The 17,491-nt window shown below is 30.9% G+C and overlaps 1 protein-coding gene across 3 annotated transcripts in view; it reads right to left on the bottom strand.

The window, feature by feature from the left end:
* LOC143255312 (endoplasmic reticulum aminopeptidase 2-like) overlaps positions 1 to 17,491 on the bottom strand; it is a 120,711-nt gene that overhangs the window by 7,441 nt on the left and 95,779 nt on the right. For all 3 annotated transcript variants that reach the window (XM_076510773.1, XM_076510774.1, XM_076510775.1), the window contains exons 14-16: positions 10,290 to 10,394; positions 6,932 to 7,098; positions 3,882 to 4,022 (exon numbers count right to left, since the gene is read on the bottom strand). In XM_076510773.1, coding sequence (XP_076366888.1) covers positions 6,978 to 7,098; positions 10,290 to 10,394 — 226 coding nt within the window. In that variant the 3' untranslated portion in view covers positions 3,882 to 4,022; positions 6,932 to 6,977. The remainder of the gene's footprint in view (positions 1 to 3,881; positions 4,023 to 6,931; positions 7,099 to 10,289; positions 10,395 to 17,491) is intronic.

The following is a 17,491-nucleotide window of genomic DNA, read 5'->3' on the forward strand; positions in this document are numbered from 1 at the left end:
TAAGGTAAGAGTTTAGCTTAGGGTCTACTCAAAATGGCCTCTCATACAGATTGTAATCTCATTACTTACCAATTACAAGTATTTTCAATAGCATAAAACATTCAATTTAACTGATATTGTCAATATATTGTGAAGAACAGGGATGTAGCCAGAAATGGCCATTGAGGAGGGGGGGTTAGTTTGAGTTCTTAATGCAAGCTCTGCAGGCGTGAAGCCATGCTAGGAGGTCCGGGGGCATGCTTTTCCCACCCCCGGGAAAACTTTTAATAAAAACATAAAAGAAAAGCCTGAATTATGCATTCTGAGACCATCTTTTTGGCAAATTTCAGAATGGTACACTGAGGTGTTTGTCTTATTTTGTAATCATAAATAAATATATAGGCCTATATATATATAATAATATAACTTAAAGTTATCAGGCCCAGCAAAGTAGACCTACAGTCCTGTCATCAACATATAAAATATAGAGTCACTCAGGAGAGTGCAAAATATATGTATAGTGTCTATAATCTGTATTCAAATATCATGAACAGTGTATGTTCAGATTCCCTGGATTTCAAGAATTCACAAATAAACAGTGGGTGGCACCGTGGCAGGCTGGCAGCACCATGGTACTAACCTAGTGCCATTGGTGCCATCTATAGTGAATCATTAACTATATAATGATGGCCAATGGTACTGTGAATGTGACATTGACAAACAGAAGTTGCAATAAACAATCATTCACTATGTCAAGCCTGAAAAAGCAAAAGACACTGCATGGGTTCTTTAAACCCATTCATGAGGCTGAACCTGATCAATCTGTTGCAGCCAATCAGGTTGAATCAGAATTGTCAACTGAATTGTCAGAGTCATCACCGTGGTCTTCTACCAGTGCTGCCACTACCACCTGAGGTCCAGTCTGGAACATTGGAAATTACATTTCTGATTATGTCAGCATTGGTAAACATGTAAGTTCACTCCTCATTATATTAATTTTGTATTAAAAATCATGCAAACACTCTGATGAGTTTTAGACTGAATATTCATTGCTACTAGTGACTGTAGGCTTACAGCCACAGGATGTTAGGCCTTTTCTGTGAAGTACAGCTCTCAGCCATTCTCTCTGAGGTTATTGTACTTTCATAACAAACTTTCCTATGTATAAAATAACTTAATTAGAACTATGTCTTTCTGTCTCTTTTAGATAAACGCTGAAACCAAAAAATGCCTCCTTGAGAATGCCTGGAAGCCAGAGAGTGATTATGTTTTCCCCCAGTGTGGTCCAAGAAAGCTGCATTTTAAGCATCGTTGGCTTTCACAGTGGAGATGGCTACTCTACAGTCAACATGCAAAGGGTGCTTTCTGCAAGTACTGCTGTATTTTTGCTCCTGATGGTGCTGGTGTTGGAAGCCAAAAATTGGGAGAACTAATGAAATTTCCATACACAAACTGGAAGAAGGCTGTTGAAGACTTCAAGATACATGAATTGAAACAGTACCACCAAAACAGCAAAGAAAAAGCTAACAATTTTCTACAGGTTGTAAACACAAGTTCATCTGTGCACTTGCAGCTTGATGCAACTTACAAGGAAGAAATTGAACAGAACCAGCAATATTTAATACCTGTTATTGATACTGTATTGCTTTAGAGAGTTTAGCTTTGAGGCGAAAATATGATTCTGGTCCAATGTTTGTTGGTGAAATTGAAAAGGAGCCCATCAATAATGATGGAAATTTTCAGGAAATTTTGCACTACAGGGCAAAGGGTGATGTCAAGCTTTCAGCAAGCCTTAAGAGTACAAAAGAGAAATGCTACATATCTGAGTCCTCAAATTCAAAATGAAATCATTAATGCCTGTAATACTCATGTTTTTGATGCCTTGGTCAAGAGGGTTAATGCTTAAAGTGTTTCTCAATATTAGCTGATGAAACAACAGATATTTCAGGCATTGAACAGTTTTCGCTGTGTGTTAGATATTTGTATGCCAATGACAACTCTGTTGCAATGAGAGAATATTTTTTGTAATTTATACCTGTTTATGATGTGACAGGCAGAAACTTGGCTGATGTTATCACAACTAATCTGACAAAATATGGTATTGACATGGCTTACCTGCAAGGACAAGGGTACAATGGTGCTGCCTCTATGAATCGGAAATTCAATGGTGTACAGAGACACATAACTGATAAATTTCCACTTGCACCCTATGTACACTGCAGTGCCCATTTCCTAAACTTGGCAATTTCTGATGCTTGTAAAGAAGTTCCTCTGCTAAATTGCATGGGAGTAATTTTTAGCATTGAAAACTTTCTCAATACGTCCAAACGAAAGCACGTTTTGACTCTTTCGGTGGAGAATAAAGCACCTGAATCGAAAAAAAAGTTTGAAAGGTCTCTTCCCCACCCGGTGGGTTGAGAGGCATGACTCAGTCATTGTGTTTCTAGAATTAATCCAAGCAGTTGCAGATGCCCTTGAGACCATATCAGGTGGCAAGACAGAGATTCTGCCACACAAGCCAATCAATTGTTGTGTTCTATAACACAGCCAGAATTCGTCATCACTCTACTTACCATTGCTAAATTGTTTTCCTTTAGTTTACCTCTGTGCAACTTACTGCAGCAACAGAACATTTATTTAGGTACTGTGAATGAATTTTACAACATTTTCTGTGAGGCTCAAACTCTATGTAGTGAGCTTTAAATTGACATCATAATGCCAAGGCAGGCTAAAAGACGGATGTACCGTGCTAACCCACAAACCACTAGCCCTGAGGAGTACTTTCGTATAGTTGTATTTGTACCATTTGTTGATCACTTTCTTTATAAATATGTGACCGTCTGTCCAGTCACAGAACTTTCCTTAGAAACTTTTTGTGTCTACTACCATCAGGATCTACCACAGAATGGTCAGAACCTACAGCACAACAATGTGACCAAATTAAAGAGTTGGTCAATATATACAAGGCTGACATTGACAGCACTTCACTAGCTGCAGTAGGTGAACTTATGGTTTGGTACAAATCACTTGCGAACAACAGATCAAAAAAGTCATAAATGCTTATGCAATGTGCAATGCAGAAATGTTCCCAGTCATTTCTAGACTGTTGAAAGTATTCAACTCTCAGAAGACTCAAAACGTATTTGAGAAATACTACCACTGAAGATCGATTGAATGGCCTGACCTCATTATACATTCACCGTAATATTAAAGTTGAACCAAACTATGTTGTAGATGTCCTGGCAAGAACGAACAGATGTTTGAGTCTTTCATAGATATTTGATTGTATTTCTCTAGTTCTGACAAAACTTGCTGTATTAAAAGAGTGTTCAATCAGAAATTTGCATTTGACCATTTGTTGTGTGTGAAATTATCTGCCATGCAATCACGGATATTTATGAAACTTCACAGGTGGCAACTGAACTTGTCTAAAAAGTTTGGGTCCATGGTCCATATTTGTTTTCTTAGAAATGTCTTTCCAAAATTAGGGTGCATCTTCCACAATGCAACATTTTACAAGGCATAAAATACAGTAAGCTTCTAAAAGACCTTAATCTGGCCTACTGTAGCATTTGAATACAGAACCTGAACATTCAAAAAAGCTAGGATGCTGGAAATTGAAGTGGTATTATTAAAAGCAAAACTGTAAAGTCCTACAGAGAGGTTACAACCAAAAGCCTAGTTTTTTCAAAAAAATAAATTTGAGAATTATCCTCATAGTGAAATAAAAGCAATAATGATAATCTATGCTGTATATATATATATATTTCAAGACAAGCCTAGAACAAAAAATTATGCTTGCTTTAATGATAAGACTTTTTACATGTTCATGGTTTAAGAACAAGTAAATATTTTTTTCCATTACAATAACTTTAAAAAAAAAGAAAGGCAATACAACAAACCTTTCAAATATTTTGTTCCAGTTACTGTACAAAAAACGCCATGTAATAAATTGAAATGCAGGATGTTTTGCTGCATTGCTAATGATTGTTGCTGTATCTTGCGCACGAACTTTACTAGGATCCAAGGAATACTCCAAGTATCTAAGTGTTAAAAAAATTAACCTTTAATATATGGTAAGCATTTAAAATACATGCAAAATAATTTATGAAGATTACAAAACAACCAATGTAGAGTATAAGCAAAAAATTTATTGGTTTAAAAAAAGTATAAAATTTCATAAATTATAGTTATATTCAGTTAAAGAGTGAGTGCAGAAGATAAGTTCTTAGTTTTCAGTTATAATTTCTTGTATGATAGTAATGCTAAAAGTAAAACCTAAAATATGTTTTATTTCACAATAACAGAGTAATTCCCTTTTATATGTAATACAGAATCATTCAAAATAAATATCTTTATTATATAAGCTGGTTAGGCAGAAATAAAAATACAAAAGTTTTTGTTTTACATGTAATCCAAATTCTTGAAAAACTTGAATCAATCTATATCACCTAGTTTTTCTGAATAGAAGACAAAATACAACATGAATTTTTGGTTTCAACAACATAAAATAGCTAGATATTTACTTTAATATCACATGTAAATGACTTAAAAATTTTCTAGTTTTCACTACTTACAACTTGTCTGTTCCTAAAGTTACATACTTTCATTGTAAAACTGCATTTCTTTCTTCAAAAATAGAAATTCAAAACTGATCTTTCAACATGTTCTGCCAAATATATATATCATGTACTACTCTCTATATATGTCATAGACCATTCCCTCTCTCTCTCTTAACATATAACCCTGATAAACTACAAATACATTGCTTTATTTGACCTGTTACTATTAAAAGCTTCAGTGCATTATTTTAGAATTTCTTAAGGATTAATTAAAGATTTTTTTTCCATAAAAAAATTTAGTTTGTGAAAAATAATTTGATTGCAATTATGAAAGAGTTCAATGATTTTAAAACTGTCTAGTTTGAATATCCTCTTCAAGCATTTATCTACCATTTATTTCAAATATCTGAACCAATATATATTTAATTTAACAAACCCCAAATTATAAACTTCTTAAAGTTCCTTACATAAGGGCTATGTATGAAGTAGCAAGATAATTAAAATTTGTCAATTTAAAAAAATGGAATAGGGATTGTCACAAAAGTACAGAAACAAATTAAATCAAAATGCAAAGATTATTTTTTCCAGCTACAAATCCCTATTTTGACTCCATGTTTACAGTACTTATCAATTTTAGTGGAGTCAAAATATGGATTTCTATATTGATAAAAGAATTTAGAGTATTTCCAGCCTAGTTTGTCTTTTTTTTCTTTAAGGGTCTCTAACTGTAGTCTTAAAAGTATAATATTTGTATTTTAAATCTAATTACGTCTGTACTTTTTTGACAATCCCTATTCCCCTTTTTTAAATTAACAGTTTTTAATTATCTTGTTTCTTAATATTTTTTATGTCTATTTATGGAGAATAAATACATACATACATACATATACATTTAACTGAATGTTACAAGTTATTCAATAGTTTAATTTTTTTTTTTCATCTAGACATTATTTACTGAGCCAGGTGGTTTTGTGCCTGAGGTTTTGTATAAACATGCTTTTAATAAGCAAAGTACCAAAATCTGTAAAATAAATAATCATTCAAAAGTGTAGAAAATCTACTCTTAGAAAACTCGCCAAAATTGATACAGAAAACCACACACAAAGTACAACAGTGAACTCACAAAATGATGAATCTTCAATGTGGTAGTTTCCAAATAATATGCTATAAATTGCATAAATTATTTTCCAATAAACGCACATTACTAAAACACCAGATGTTTACAATGGCAGTAAGAAAAGAACTTAGAGAAATCCTCCAAAGAGAAATACAAAGGAGCTTAAATTAATTTTGTAACTGTCCTATGACATACTCAATACTACATTCACTGCTCCTGTCCAGAATACAGTAAAATATTTGTAGCCATTTGTTTCTGTAGCAGCATGTAAAACTATAATTAATAATAATAAAGCTGAAGATACTGTTACAAGTATACACATTATTACTCTAATAAAAATAAAATGTTTTTGACTACTTTAAAACAGAGCATTTTGGTTGGTATAACAGTGCTTGAATGGCTTCAAAGTGTTTATGTTGGTAGCAAAAAAGAAATTAGAAAATTTTTGTTGGGGCAAATCTTGAGTTTCAAGAATCAAATTAAAAATAACCCTACAACCTTTGCAAGAATTTGTTTAGTAGCTGTGCATAGATTTTGGCATTGTTTACATAGCCATTTTTGCTATAAGTTTTGGTGCTTGAATGGCTTCAAAGAGAGATTCGACCACTAGTGGTGAAAAACCAATAAAATCTATCCTACTCTTTCAAAACTCAATACATAACTAGTCCTATGACCTGTGCAGGAGATTAGTATGTTTGCCAAGGTTTGAATAAAGTACTAATAGTCATTTTTCTGTAGGCCTGTGAATAATAATAATATGAAGAACAAATAGTTGATTTTTAAATTTTGTTTAATAATTGAAAATTCAACTTTTTTGCTATTATCACTATTTTAACAGCCTTAACCACTAAGGTAGAAGACCTTGTTTCAATAATAAGCCTGCTTTTAAGATAGTTTTTTGCCTGTATGTTCAATTAGACTTTTTGTGAAGTTAGTGGGTAAACCATATTACAAACCTCTGTCATGATTCATGATTGCTGGATGTTTTAAAAATGTAGGCAAGGGTAAAATCAAGGAAAGCAAATTAATACATTTGAACTAGGTACAGCCGAATACAGTTTTGTACAAACACAAGTTTGAGACTATGTACATGTTCTTCTAAGGCAAAATGGAAAATACAACAGGATCTTACATTTTTATATATTCTTCTTGAGTCATAAAATATGAACCAAGTGTTAGAAACTGAAATGAGAAATGGTGAATTTGTAAAATAATTTTTTTTTATATTTGTGTTTATTTCTTAAATGATAAAGTTAAAAGATTAATGTCATACTTCATTAGCTGTCTATTCTTTGTTGTCACACCAAGAGCACTCAAAATCAATTCTTTCTCTGAAGGGGTAGTGGACTTCTGGTAACATTTCCACAAATACTGCCACTCTTCAGTACCACCTTGTGTGATTCCAGCAAAGTACACAGGGCTTCGAGGTTTGGAGGGATCCTACAAAAGCAAAACATCTACAATACTTACTAATAAAGCAACATAAATTATAATGATGGTGATGATGGTTTATAAGCAAATTTTAATATTAAGTGATAATATTAGAAAAATATTGTAAATCAAGGAAAGTAAATTAATACATTTGAACTAGGTACAGCCGAATACACTTTTGTACAAACACAAGTTTGAGACAATGTACATGTTCTTCTAAGGCAAAATGGAAAATACAACAGGATCTTACACTTTTATGTAATCTTCTTGAGTCATAAAATATGGACCAAGTGAAAACAAAGCCTATATTACTGCAATATTACTATATTAAAACTTGAACATTTACAAAACTCTCCATCAGCTTATTCATCCTACATTTCAAACAAATTCCATATAAACTGTATATCAAAGTACTTAATTTACTCTTCAATACATCTTTAAAATGTAGCCTTGTGAATTAAATTATTAAAGTTATAAACAAAAACAACATATCTCAATGTTTTAATTCCATTAAATTTGATTATGAAATAAACTAGTTTTGTTTTTAACAAATATATTTCTCAAAATGCACTACATTTATACACAAAAATAAATGAACACTGTTTATGATAAATATTTATTACAGAATCTTATATCTTTATTAAATGGTTCCACCTTGTTAAAAAAAATCAAGTAAATAAAATTCTTAAAGTAGCATATACCCTTTACATATTGTTATCTAGATTTTGACCTTTATTCAGAAAAAAAAAACATCTTCAATAATATGTCTATATATTATATATGTTGGCACATTTTACACAACATTACCACTGAGGCAAATTGGCATATTATAAAAATACAAAAGAAACATTCCATATTCCTGATAACTTCTGCAAACATGAGTAAATACTCCTGAAAATGCCTTCAAACCTCGAAGGGATGTAAAGAATTAGTCTGAACCTTTGAAAATTACTTAAAGGCCATATTACAGCAATACTTTCAATAAAACTTAGAAGCAAAATTAAATTATTATACCAGCCCTGTAAAAATAAAAAAGAAGGAAAATTTATCCAATTCAACCTTTTCTTAACAGAATAGATATTACTGACATTTATTTTCCTTCCAATAGTGGAAATCAAACTATATGAAACTTAAACTTACTAAATTCTATCTAGTATTGGGTCACTATTGGCTCAAATAATTCATATAATTTTAGTCTTTCTACATTATTTTATTTTATGAAATTTCTACTATGTGTTGTGAGATGCTTTTTTCAAAACATTAAAAATATTTCATTTGGAATTACAACTTCTATTATATTTTGATCAGAAAGTTACATTTTTATATATGATTAGCTTGAAATCGATTAAGATTCATTAATATCCTGATATTTGGTTTTGCATTTGCAGCTATCAAAACTTCTAACTATAAATTGTACAAAACACTTAAGAAAGCAATACAGATTTTATTGTGACCTACAATTTGATCTTTCAAAATGCAATAAGTTTGGATTACGAAAACAATATTCTACGCCAAAATTAATTGATATCCAATATATATATATATATATATATATATATACACACCTTATTATCAATACAAGTTTATTCATTTATTTACATTTTCATATACTAAACTTCACAATACAAGTTTATTTATTTACATTTTCATATACTAAACTTCACAATAACATTTAATAAATATATATTTGTGTTCTTTTTGAGTCATCTGAATATTCTGCTGCTGTTTGGTTACCATGCTTTTTAAAACTACCTAGGCTGACACAAAATTTCCAAAGCTTTTATACAAATATTATTTGACCTCAAAATATTTTCAGGAATAAAAGAAAGAGCATTTAAAAAACTATAAAGAATTTCCAGGTTCTATGTCTTGTTCTTATGACTAACCAAATATTCCAGTGTTCCTCTTTGCAGAAGTTATGCTATGTCAACTTCCTATAAAACCACATATTACTCTTATTCAAGTTCATTCACTCTATATTACAATAAACCCTAGAATCTATTATTTCCAATGGTATTTAGATATTGCCTATGGCTATTCTAAAAATTGAGCATTATTAGTAGTTGTTCACATTACATGCTGTTAGGTTATAAAAGGGTGTAATCAAGAAGCTGTATTAATAAAATAAGCAAAGAGAAAAAAAATCATCTTAAAAACAATTTTTTAAGAATTATATTCACAATAGATGATAGTTTTTTAGCAAACAAATGCATGCTTTGGAATGGGAAGAAAAATTATAAATAAATTAAACAAGTATAATTTTTACAGGCAAGACTCCAAAAGAGGTGTGAAGAAATGCAAGTTGTTTCAAAGGTTTTTCAATTAAAAAATTACACTAAATAAGTGTTATAAATAAAAACTATTGAAGTAGGGTTATAATGAATAAGTTTTATTTAAATTATAAAATTTGATATTCAGAAGTCAACATGACATCTTAAGTATGCTCATTGTTCAAGTTAGTGTTAACTAGATGAAATTCCACATCTACAGATTTAATGCTAGTATTCTGAAAAAAACAACAACAAAAGAACACAGAAAGTAGACAAGACCCCTTTGGGCAAACATTAATCAGTAATCAATACTAACACACTATAGAGAGGTTAAACAGGAATATATTATATTTTCTTAATGATGCTTTTCCTACATACAAAAAAAATAGTAAAAAAAAAACGTTCTGTTAAAGAGTAAATGTCTTTATTCAGAAATATTCTATGAAACTCGAATAAAACAATACAAAAATTGGACTTTCTGGTAGAGGTATAAAAGATCACTGGTACAAACACATATACAACAGAAATTATCATGAAAGATTTAAACTGTTGATCGTCAAGTTAGTGGCATAAAGTATCAAAGTTTGGTCCCAATCTCATAATCATACAAAACTCTACAAACATAAAACATGATAATGTATTTATATATTTTTCACATTTTATCAATTATCTTCTGAAATTCATTTTTAAATGTTTTAACTCATTGAATATATAACACTGCACAATTATTTATTTTGATGTAAATCTTTCAAGAAAATAATATTTTATAATTAAAAATTTATATATCTGTATAGAAAAAAAGTATTACACAAGTTTACATATTTTGATAAACAGTGGAATCTTTAAGCTCTTATTATAACCCTGATTATACATCAAATACACTACGTAAAATAAAAATTATGTAATGAATCTTATGAAAATAAATATTACCATGTTCCATTATTCATCCAGGAATCAAATAGTTTCTTGCCTTCAGCTAAAACCTTCTTATGTCCAAAATATATAGCTTCTACCAAAGCCAGAGAGCGAAGTTTTCTGTTACATATTAAAAGTTTAATTAAAATTTCTTGCAAATACATTTTATTTTGATTTACAGGAAAAGTAATACTTCTTATATTTCTAGTACTATAGTAAGCTTCTTAAAATATTTGTGATTTAAAACTATATAAACAAACTAAAATAATGTGTGTATAAATTGAAGGAAAAAACAGTACACTTCAAATATTTATTTAACGTAGAAAAACCTGCTCCCTTATTTTCCTTTTACATTTTCATTTCCGTAGCAACATCATTACTTTGATAATGGTTTTCTGAACTACAAAGTTAACACTTATGGCTGAATTTTTGAAAAATCTCTTTAATTTTCACTTTTCTATAAATTGTCACAAAAAAATAAGCAATACTTAAAAACTGTAAAGGAAATAACCACCTAAACAAATATGTTTTCTCCATGCACAACCAAGATGTACTATTTCAAGTGTAATATTTCAACAATTCATAGTTTACATTGCAACTCTAATGATATTAATTTTGTCACCAGTATGTGTGTGTTTCAATCAAAGAAAACCATGAATCTCAGTCTTTCTCTGAACCTTCCATATGTTACAGGATTTGTTTTTTTTCAGGCAAATTCCACTATTCACTACTAACCCTGAACAAATACAAAACCAAAAAGATCTTTTATACTAATAAACTGCAGTTTATGTACTGGGTTTGTAATTAGATACAAAGATGAGATAATTAATGAAGAATACAATTACATTCTAATTACATGAAAGTAATTAGAAATGAATAAAACATAACTTTTTGAAGCACACTTGTTCCTCATACTCAATCATTCACAATAAGAGAGATCAAAAACTAAAAAAAAATGTAAGAGATACATGTATTTCTTACAGAATAATTACAATAATAAGGCAATAAAATTAAAAAGGCAATCTCAATAAATATTTCTCATAATCAAAACAACAGTAAAACATTAAAAATACAGAATTAAAAAGTAGATGCAATTTTTTAAATTAAAATGTAACAGCATTGATTAATACTAAAAATGAATAAAATATTAGTAAGACAGCAGAAATAAAAAAAATTAATAATGTAAAAGCATAATTTCTACAGAGTATACACTGCCCAATGGCAAAGAATAAAACCACAACCATTAACACTGCTCAAACCTCCTCTTATTTACATGCACAAATATGATATATACTGATAGGCTGGTTTATAAGGGAATCCTAGAAATACACTCCAGCTTTATTGTCAAATGTAAAACAGATTAATCATAAGATGTTGAAGGTACTTCCTTGAGTTATATAAATGCAGAAATGGAGTCAAATCACAGTTAGTTTGCAATATAACAGCTAACTTTCATAAATACATGATAATAATGACATCATTAACAAACAGCATTTTACTGACAGCCTTTTTAAAAGTCACTTATCATTTATGTATCAAAGCATTATGAAAAAGTCATTAAACAAAACAGTGGAAAGCAACATTTCTAGGACAGAATAAACACAAATTTGTCAGACTTGAAAGAGACAGAAAGAATATATTGTGTTTCAACTGTCTGATTTATTAAATAGTATATCATGTGAAGGATGTTACAAAAGCTATTATAAGGGAGTCTAAAGAAGCATGAGTCACTCATTTCAGACTGAAATAGACAATGAATAACAAATGACTGGAAGCACATGGATTAATCTAACAAGTATCATTTCACTGTTGCCTTGTGTTATTTTTTTTGTATTTACAGTAGAGTTAAAAATATGAATGAATCACATAAATAAGGCTCTTGATTCTGGTTTTGTTTTGAATTGAAATAAGGTAATGGTGTTGAGAATGATCATGTGACAAAAACTGTAAATTTTAGTTACTAAAAAGGGCCAATAAAACTCATTGTGCCTAAAACAGGCCTAGGGCTATACTAGGCAAGCTTTCAATCTGCTGCTTTTCATCTCAATTTTACCTTTTTCTAGTCATAAAAGCTTTAAGACTAGAAATAAGATTTATTTTTATGTACATATATTAAAGTATGGTGAAAATAAATTTTATTTGCAATCCTAGATGTGGCAAGTGTGTCAGTTCAAAATCTTATAACTACAAAACTTTTCACATACTTGCTTTTATTGAGGCATAATTCACAATGCTTACTTAAAGTTAAACTTGTATGAACTTTCACATGCAGTTGAAATTTGTGCCATTCCAACTAGTCTTGTTTATGTCATGGCTAATCTCAGGCAGGCTTTACTCAATTTGAATACACATAATTGTTACCAATAACAACAGGTATGAGAAAGGCTAGAATAATCCTAAGCAAAAGAATGGTAATGAAGAATAATGTTTTTACACACATGCTACAGTAAAATGGCCAGCAAACTGTTACACAATGGTGTCATAGACATCTATTGCCTTGCCACCTGTAAAGCCAGCAGTATAGAGATTCATACACCATTTCAAAAAGTCTCTTGAAATAATTTTTTTGCAAGTCATCAATTTTGTATAGGAAACTGAGCAATGAGCTATATTTTTATAGTACTCTTCCACGAATTCATTAGCTGTTCAAATACTTTTGTTACAGAGATTGATTTTGAAGTTTTTTTCTATTAGTCAAGAATCAGTCCAGTATCACTTATGAAAAAAAACTGTATCTTCCTTTTTCCAAAATTAATCTGCCTTTCAAGCAAACATTTTCTAGTGATACCCTTTCCTACTACAAACTCCTCTGTATTCATCAATACCTTTGCAAAGCTTTCAACAGTGCAAGACTGATGATTAAAATATTTTCTATTTCAGTAATTACAGAATAGCTCAAAATAGGCCAAGACTGCTATTTTTAGTTAATTGTTAGTCTCATACAAGTTATACCATAACACAAAGACGACCAAATATGTGAAACTTTACCATCTCAGTTATATATAATTAAGCACAACGCTGCACAAAGGACTATCTGTGCTCTGCCCACCATAGGTATCAAAACTTAAATTTTAGGGTTGTAAGTCTATAGACATACCACTGTGCCACTGGGGAACAGTACCTCAGTAATGACTCTTTATGCTTCAGAAAGGAACAATGAGCTACTATAAGGCCATCATTTTATGCAATGAAGGCTACACAATTACAGAAATCTACTTTCTTATCATATCCAACTCAGCAGCTCCTTAATTAACTATGAAACATACTGAAATAAATGTGTGTGTTCTGAACCAAGCTGAGAAACACCCAGTGCAACAGTTAGCTGTTTCATGAAACAAAATTCAAAGCACTTGTGCATTGCATGGTAAAAAACAAAAAAAAATCTTTTAGTCTGTTTAGAATCCTTTTTTGAAAATTACTGTTCTTCAATTTCATATTGGTTGAGTAAGTGCTCCAGTTTCAACAATATGTCTAAATTTATACAAAACGATTTGGTCATATTTACACCACTCAACAGTGATCTCACCACTTTCAGTCACAAATCAATTAACAGCTTTGACAATCTAAACAGTCACTGTTAGCTGTTCTAAGTAAATGCACCACAGAGATAAAATAAGATAGTGTTCCTTACAAATTGGTGCAGTACACCAGTATATTTGAATACAACCAGTTGTAAAAAATAAGGAAAATAAGTCGAATATGCCACAAAATCAGTCAGTCTAAGTTAGCATAAGTAAAACCAAGTAGAAGTAAAGGAAAATAGGGCTATTGATGGTGAAGATATTATAATGGAAAAGAGTGCACATCCTATAACTGATAAATTAACAGATGCATGTTTTGAGGCAGCTGCAGAACAACACATACCAGTAGCATCATGTGGATCAACATATTTAATGAATGCAATACCATTTTTCTAAAGAAAATTTTATGAAGACACTGGGAGTTTCATTGATGCAATCAATAAGGCTGCTAGAAGATCAGAATAAACAGATGCTCGAAAAGCTGATATACTTGGATTAAAGACAGCAGTTTAGGCAAAATGCTACATCCAAGCCTATGAAATGTTCAGATAAACTGCTGACTTTCAGTATCTAGTACACAAGTTGATGCAAGAATACTAAATACAAGAAGAGCCAAACATGATACTAAACAGATTCACAGTTTATTCTAGCAGAGAGATGAATTAGTCAGGGTATTCTAACAAAAACTACAAGTGCTCGGTAACAGACATTACAGGGCATATAAACAACCTAATGAACAATTGATACAAGACACTTTCACATTATATTATGAATGAGGTCTGATTAGAAATGTAACAAAGAGAAATACATACAAAGCACACATGCTCAATGTGACTCTGCTAGACTTAAATCTTTGACTAGGATCTGGGTGGATTCTACACAGCATGTATGGACTAAAATCACCATAAAGCAGTCCCAATTAAGCTTTTTAAAATGTATGCATATCCTCATAAAAATGTTGTAAATTCTCAGTAAACACTACAAGGCTTTCATACACAAAATATCAGGATTTATAATTAGTTATTTGCTTGTTCATTTTTTCCTTTTGAATGTTAAGTTTCCAACATGTAATTTTGATTTTAAGATTAAAAATACTTTAATGCATCAGAAAATGTCAAATGTCACACACAAAATCTCTACCACTTCTAGATAATTAACAAATGTGTTTTTTAGAAAAGAAACTATATTTTATCTTTTATTTTCTCTGTCTTATTTCTGTACAGGATTGTCAATTTGACCAACCTTGTAAATACTATAAAAAATTAGAAAATGGATCTGAACTACACATTCTTTGTTTGATAGTGACTACAAACATTCATTCAAAGTAGCTTAAAGCTCATAATATTATACATACATATATAGTTGTTGTATTGTACCTTTCACTTATGTCTGACTTAACATTACAAAAGTTGCAATCACAGTGGCACATGCACAGCTCATATTACTCTATCGAACAGAATAAAACTGGCCTTTATAAAGTACAATTGTTTCAGCTTTGTTCTAGCAGACCACTATTTTGTAGAATGTGTGTGTGTGTGTTTTTCTTACAGCAAAGCCACATTGAGCTATCTGCTGTATCCACTGAGAGGAATCAAACTCCTGATTTTAGCACTGTAAATATGAAGACTTACCACTGTCCAAGTTTTGTAGAGTACAATTGCATTTCAATTATAATAGATTGCATATAGACTTTGTATTTGGACATCATAAACATTTATTTGAAACAAAGCTCACCACTACAAAAAAAATCAATATTTAGGATTTATTTTTTTAATATTTACTTTTAAATTAAGAAATTAACTTGTGTATGATACTAAAACTTGAATTATAAACTAAAATTTAATACCAAATTTATTGACATACATTGATAAAACAGTTGTTCAATAAAATGTTGAATATAAGTCTACAAACATGATGAAATGTCCGATGACCTCTAGCCATAGAAAAACCTGTAGCAGTTGGTTAATTAAGATAACAGCTGTGTGAGATTCAGATACAAAACCCCAACATTCTACTGCAAACTCTGTAAACAACAAAAATGACAAAGGAAAGAGACAGAGATTAGGAATCAAAACAATCCAAAGAGCACAAAATTCAACAAACGTGGTAAGCTAGGGCATATGACAAAAAACTGCCTTTGGAAACATAATCAACAAATAGTATGTTTTAATTTTGGATTAAAAAGTTGCATAGTTAGGAACTGTAGATGTCCGCTAAATGCAGAAAATGAGAAAACCCAAGAGTTGGTACTATTAAGAAAAATTTAGCAAAAAATATTGGAAACCAGCATTTTCTAGTGAGGCAAAAAATGCAATTCCAGCTGAAATTACAAAGACAACTTAGAAACAGTTCAGGTGGTAAGGAACAAAAGATTGAGCATTAATAATGTCAATAAAGTTATGCTAATAGTCGCCATAAAAATAGAAAGTGTAGAATGTCAGTTGTTTGTTAACACAGGTGCTCAAGTCCTCTCTGCTAGGTGCAAATTTAGAGAAAAAAATTTTAGAATGTTGGATAATGCATGGAAGGAAGTTTCAAAAAGTACCATCTTAATTTCCATAACAAGATATCCTGTTACAATACTATGCAAATATAATGTTTGGATAGAAGTAGGAAACTGATATTTTAGGGCATGATGTCTTGCGAGATTATGTCATTGAAATTTAGTTTACTAGAGGTTGGTTGGTTGATTTCGTGTTTTATGGCACAAAGCAGCTATGCTACCTGCACCAAAAGTCCTGTAAAAGGTAAAAGTAAATTCATAAAAGGAAGTTAAGGTAAAACAAAACAATGTTAAAAAATAAGTAGCTTAAAACCAATGTTTACATCTAGTCTACAATGTCAAGAGAAAAACTACAGTAATTCAAGTTGTAAAAGACTTTCTGTAGCATGACTGTAATAATCATAACTCACCAGGAAGACTAACAGGTAAGTACAAAAACCACCATCAGTCACCTAAAGTTGGCCTTTCCAGTCCTGGTTTCGAGTTACTTAATGTTATGGCAGTTTTTAATTTCAATTTCAAGTCGATGAACTGTGATTTTTAAAAGGGAGCCACATTAAAAAGGTGTAATGTATAAATTTAAAACATTTAAATGACATTAAAAAGATGAATGGCCTTTAAAAAACAAAAAACTTTATCAAAGTGGACAGCATTACCATCACCAATGACACTATCTAATGTTACGAACAAACCTTGGAACCAAATAGTATTAAAATAGTGCCATCGTTGAGAGTCGTAACGATGGCAAGAAAATAAAATGTGGCTTATTGTGATCTGAGTGTTACACAAACTACATACTGGTGCATCAGTTCCAGATAAAAGAAAACGATGATTTAAAAAACTGTGACCAATGCGTAGTCCAGTCAGAACAACTTTCTCTTTCCGATCCAGCTGGCACAGAGCCGAGCCTTAAATACAGGACCATAGTCCACGTATGGAACAGCCACACAGCCACAGCAGTGATAGTGCCAGAGCAGATAGATTTAGCTGCAGTGTTGGCGAGCTCATTCCCGCAAATACCAACATGGCCTGGTATCCAGAAAAACTGGATAAAAGTAGATGTTAAAGAGAAATGGGCCAGCTGGTTTTAAATATTGGTGAGAATAGGGTGTGAACCAACGAGAAGCAATTCCAGGTCCAGTAGAGAACTAAGCGAGTCAGTATAAATCGTGCAGTTCGAGTATTGCTTAACT

Source organism: Tachypleus tridentatus, chromosome 7 (assembly GCF_004210375.1).
Source record: "Tachypleus tridentatus isolate NWPU-2018 chromosome 7, ASM421037v1, whole genome shotgun sequence".
Taxonomy (NCBI): Eukaryota; Metazoa; Arthropoda; class Merostomata; order Xiphosura; family Limulidae; genus Tachypleus; species Tachypleus tridentatus.